This window comes from Oncorhynchus mykiss, chromosome 7 (assembly GCF_013265735.2).
Source record: "Oncorhynchus mykiss isolate Arlee chromosome 7, USDA_OmykA_1.1, whole genome shotgun sequence".
NCBI classification, from domain to species: domain Eukaryota; kingdom Metazoa; phylum Chordata; class Actinopteri; order Salmoniformes; family Salmonidae; genus Oncorhynchus; species Oncorhynchus mykiss.
The window spans coordinates 772,501-777,500 of NC_048571.1; the positions used below are offsets into that span (position 1 = coordinate 772,501).

At 40.6% G+C, this 5,000-nt stretch overlaps 1 protein-coding gene across 2 annotated transcripts in view; it reads right to left on the minus strand.

Annotated features, from left to right (window-relative positions):
* Positions 1 to 5,000, minus strand: part of LOC118936671 (dachshund homolog 1-like) — a 93,201-nt gene that overhangs the window by 47,334 nt on the left and 40,867 nt on the right. For both annotated transcript variants that reach the window (XM_036981962.1, XM_036981963.1), the window contains exon 3: positions 2,619 to 2,771. In XM_036981962.1, coding sequence (XP_036837857.1) covers positions 2,619 to 2,771 — 153 coding nt within the window. The remainder of the gene's footprint in view (positions 1 to 2,618; positions 2,772 to 5,000) is intronic.

Below are 5,000 nucleotides of genomic sequence, written 5' to 3' on the forward strand. Positions count from 1 at the left end.
ATAGTGGGCTGAAGGAGACATCTGTATTTAAAACTAGTTTACTGGTTTATCTTACTGTAATATCTTACTGTAATACAGCAGGCTGAAGGAGACATCTGTATTTAAAACTAGTTTACTGGTTTATCTTACTGTAATATCTTACTGTAATATGGTGGGCTGAAGGAGACATCTGTATTTAAAACTAGTTTACTGGTTTATCTTACTGTAATACAGCAGGCTGAAGGAGACATCTGTATTTAAAACTAGTTTACTGGTTTATCTTACTGTATCTTACTGTTTATCTTACTGCGCTCCTGAGTGGCGCAGCGGTCTAAGACACTGCATCTCAGTGCAAGAGGCGTCACTGCAGTACCTGGTTCGAATCCAGGCTGTATCAAATCCGGCCGTGACTGGGAGTCGAATAGGGTGGCGCACAATTGTCCCAGTATCGTCCGGGTTTGGCCCGGGGTAGACCGTCATTGTAAATAATAATTTGTTCTCAACTGACTTGCCTAGTTAAATAAAGATACAAAACATATAGTGGGGCTGAAGGAGATCTGTATTTAAAAGTAGTTTACTGGTTTCTCTTACTGATCGTCAATGCTACCTGTGCTGGCACACACAAACACACACACACACACTCTGCTCTTAAGCCACGTCATAAACCAGGTTGATTTGTGATTCTGTTCAGGCTTTGATAATCCCTGTCGTCTGTCTCAACATACTGATGGTGTTGTAACCAGCCAATTAGCTGGAACCCTGCACCAAATCAATACACAGTCATCGTTTGTGTTCAAGATCCTAAACTACAGAGAACACTATTGATTTCTTCTCTTCCTTGTTAGACATTCTGTTCTGTTTCAGGTGAAGCTGTTGTACGAAGGGCTATATAAATACATTCTGTTCTGTTTCAGGTGAAGCTGTTGGACGAAGGGCTATATAAATACATTCTGTTCTGTTTCAGGTGAAGCTGTTGGACGAAGGGCTATATAAATCCATCTGATTTGTGTTTCAGGTGAAGCTGTTGTACGAAGGGCTATATAAATACATCTGATTTGTGTTTCAGGTGAAGCTGTTGTCTTGCCAGTTCAGTCCCAGAGGCAGAAGGACAGGTGGTCTCTGTTCAAGGAAGTTACAGTTACTCTCAACCCTCATTCATACACCAACATGGACTACATCTTAGAAGGCTACCTTCATAACAGCGTCATAACACATTCATAACCCATACATACTGCATTCATAACCCATACATACTGCCTTCATAACAGCGTCATAACACATTCATAACCCATACATACTGCATTCATAACCCATACATACTGCCTTCATAACAGCGTCATAACACATTCATAACCCATACATACTGCATTCATAACCCATACATACTGCCTTCATAACAGCGTCATAACACATTCATAACCCATACATACTGCATTCATAACCCATACATACTGCATTCATAACCCATACATACTACATTCATAACCCATACATACTGCATTCATAACCCATACATACTGCCTTCATAACCCATACATACTGCCTTCATAACCCATACATACTGCATTCATAACCCATACATACTGCATTCATAACCCATACATACTGCATTCATAACCCATACATACTGCATTCATAACCCATACATACTGCCTTCATAACCCATACATACTGCCTTCATAAGCAGTACATAAGCATTTCATCTTAAAACCTTGTCTTGAACCAGTAAATTAGGAAATTGATTTATCTGTGTGATACAGTGATGATGTCATATCCTGCTTAATCAAGACCAGTAGGTGTGCTGTTGACATGATCATAGAGATGCAATCAAAAAGTATGGACAGCTGCCAAGATATCATGTGGGTGCAGTTATATGCTATATATATATATATATATATATATATATATATATATATATATATACAGAACCATATAAGGGTTTTCCTTTATTTTTACTATGTATCTACATTGTAGAATATTGGTGAAGACATCAGAACTATGAAATAACACATTTGTAATCATGTAGTAACCAAAAAAAGTGTTAAACAAATCTAAATATATTTTATATATTGACCCGGAAGGAGAGTGATGGAGTGCTGCATCAGATGACCTGGCCTCCACAATCACCCGACCTCAACCCATTTGAGATGGTTTGGGATGAGTCGGACCGCAGAGTGAAGGAAAAGCAGCCAACAAGTGCTCAGCATATGTGGGAACTCCTTCAAGACTGTTGGAAAAGCATTCCAGGTGAAGCTGGTTGAGAGAATGCCAAGAGTGTGCAACGCTGTCAACAAGGCAAAGGGTGGCTCCTTTGTAGAATCTCAAATATAAAATATATTTTGATTTGTTTAACACTTTTTTGGTTACTACATGATTCCATATGTGTTATTTCATAGTTTCTGATGTCTTCACTAAAAACAACAGCCCTGGAATGAGTAGGAGTGTCCAAACTTTTGACTGGTACTGTGTATAGTGTTTGACTGGTACTGTGTATAGTGTTTGACTGGTACTGTGTATAGTGTTTTCAGACTTACATTACACCTCTAACTCAAAGCCTAGAGGGCCAGCATTGTAATGAAACTGATGCTGGTCCATTGACTGTAATGATAACGTAATAACAGGGATTAATATGGACTCACCCAGACTGGAGGAGTTGTGGTGATCTCCTCCGTTCTCTCCGTCTGTCCCGTGGTGATGATGATGCTGGTGGTGGTTACTATGGTAACCCCCCATCACCTCTAACTTTATCTTTTTAGTCTTCATGGCCTCAGCAAGAGCAGCCGCTGTCAGACCTGAGAGAGAGAGAGAGAGAGGAGAGAGACAGAGACAGAGAGAGAGTGTGTGAAATAGAGAGATGGAGAGAGACAGAGGGAGAGAGGAGAGAGACAGACAGAGAGGAGAGAGACAGAGACAGAGAGAGGAGAGAGACAGACAGAGAGGAGAGAGACAGACAGAGAGGAGAGAGACAGAGAGAGAGAGGAGAGAGACAGAGACAGAGAGAGGAGAGAGACAGAGACAGAGAGAGGAGAGAGACAGACAGAGAGGAGAGAGACAGACAGAGAGGAGAGAGACAGAGACAGAGAAAGAGTGTGTGAAATAGAGAGAGAGAGAGAGAGAGAGAGAGAGAGAGAGGAGAGAGACAGACAGAGAGGACAGAGACAGAGAGAGAGAGGAGAGAGACAGAGACATGTACATAGTCAACGGTAGGCTTCGAGGGGACTCCTATGGTAGGTACACCTATAGCTCATCTCTTGGCAGTAGTACTGTAGACTACTTTATCACTGACCTCAACCCAGAGTCTCTCAGAGCGTTCACAGTCAGCCCACTGACACCCCTATCAGACCACAGCAAAATCACAGTCTACTTAAACAGAGCAATAATCATTCATGAGGCATCAAAGCCAAAGGAACTGAGCAACATTAAGAAATGCTATAGATGGAAGGAATGCAGTTTGGAAACCTACCAAAAAACAATTAGGCAACAACAAATTCAATCCCTTTTAGACAATTTCCTGGGTAAAACGTTCCGCTGTAATAGTGAAGGTGTAAACTTGGCAGTAGAAAATCTTAACAGTATATTTGACCTCTCAGCTTCCCTATCAAATCTAAAAATCTCAAATAGAAAACCGAAAAAAATTAACAATAATGTCAAATGGTTTGATGAAGAATGCAAAAATCTAAGAAAGAAATTGAGAAACCTGTCCAACCAAAAACATAGAGACCCGGAAAACCTGAGTCTACGCCTTCACTATGGTGAATCACTAAAACAATACAGAAATACACTACGGAAAAAGAAGGAACAGCACATCAGAAATCAGCTCAATGCAATTGAAGAATCCATAGACTCTAACCACTTCTGGGAAAATTGGAAAACACTAAACAAACAACAACAAGAAGAATTATCTATCCAAAATGGAGATGTATGGGTAAACCACTTCTCCAATCTTTTTGGCTCTATAACAAAGAATAAAGAGCAAAAACATATACATGATCAAATACAGATCTTAGAATCAACTATTAAAGACTACCAGAACCCACTGGATTCTCCAATTACATTGAATGAGTTACAGGACAAAGTAAAAACCCTCCAACCCAAAAAGGCCTGTGGTGTTGATGGTATCCTCAATGAAATGATCAAATATACAGACAACAAATTCCAATTGGCTATACTAAAACTCTTTAACATCATACTTAGCTCTGGCATCTTCCCCAATATTTGGAACCAAGGACTAATCCACAAAAGTGGAGACAAATTTGACCCCAACAACTACCGTGGAATATGTGTCAACAGTAACCTTGGGAAAATCCTCTGCATTATTATTAACAGCAGACTCGTACATTTCCTCAATGAAAACAATGTACTGAGCAAATGTCAAATTGGCTTTTTACCAAATTACCGTACAACAGACCATGTATTCACCCTGCACACCCTAATTGACAACCAAACAAACCAAAACAAAGGCAAAGTCTTCTCATGCTTTGTTGATTTCAAAAAAGCCTTCGACTCAATCTGGCATGAGGGTCTGCTATACAAACTGATGGAAAGTGGTGTTGGGGGTAAAACATACAACATTATAAAATCCATGTACACAAACAACAAGTGTGCGGTTAAAATTGGCAAAAAACACACACATTTCTTCACACAGGGTCGTGGGGTTAGACAGGGATGCAGCTTAAGCCCCACCCTCTTCAACATATATATCAATGAATTGGCGCGGGCACTAGAAAAGTCTGCAGCACCCGGCCTCCCCCTGCTAGAATCCGAAGTCAAATGTCTGCTGTTTGCCGATGATCTGGTGCTTTTGTCACCAACCAAGGAGGGCCTACAGCAGCACCTAGATCTTATGCACAGATTCTGTCAGACCTGGGCCCTGACAGTAAATCTCAGTAAGACCAAAATAATGGTGTTCCAAAAAAGGTCCAGTCACCAGGACCACAAATACAAATTCCATCTAGACACTGTTGCCCTAGAGCACACAAAAAACTATACATACCTTGGCCTAAACATCAGCGCCACAGGTA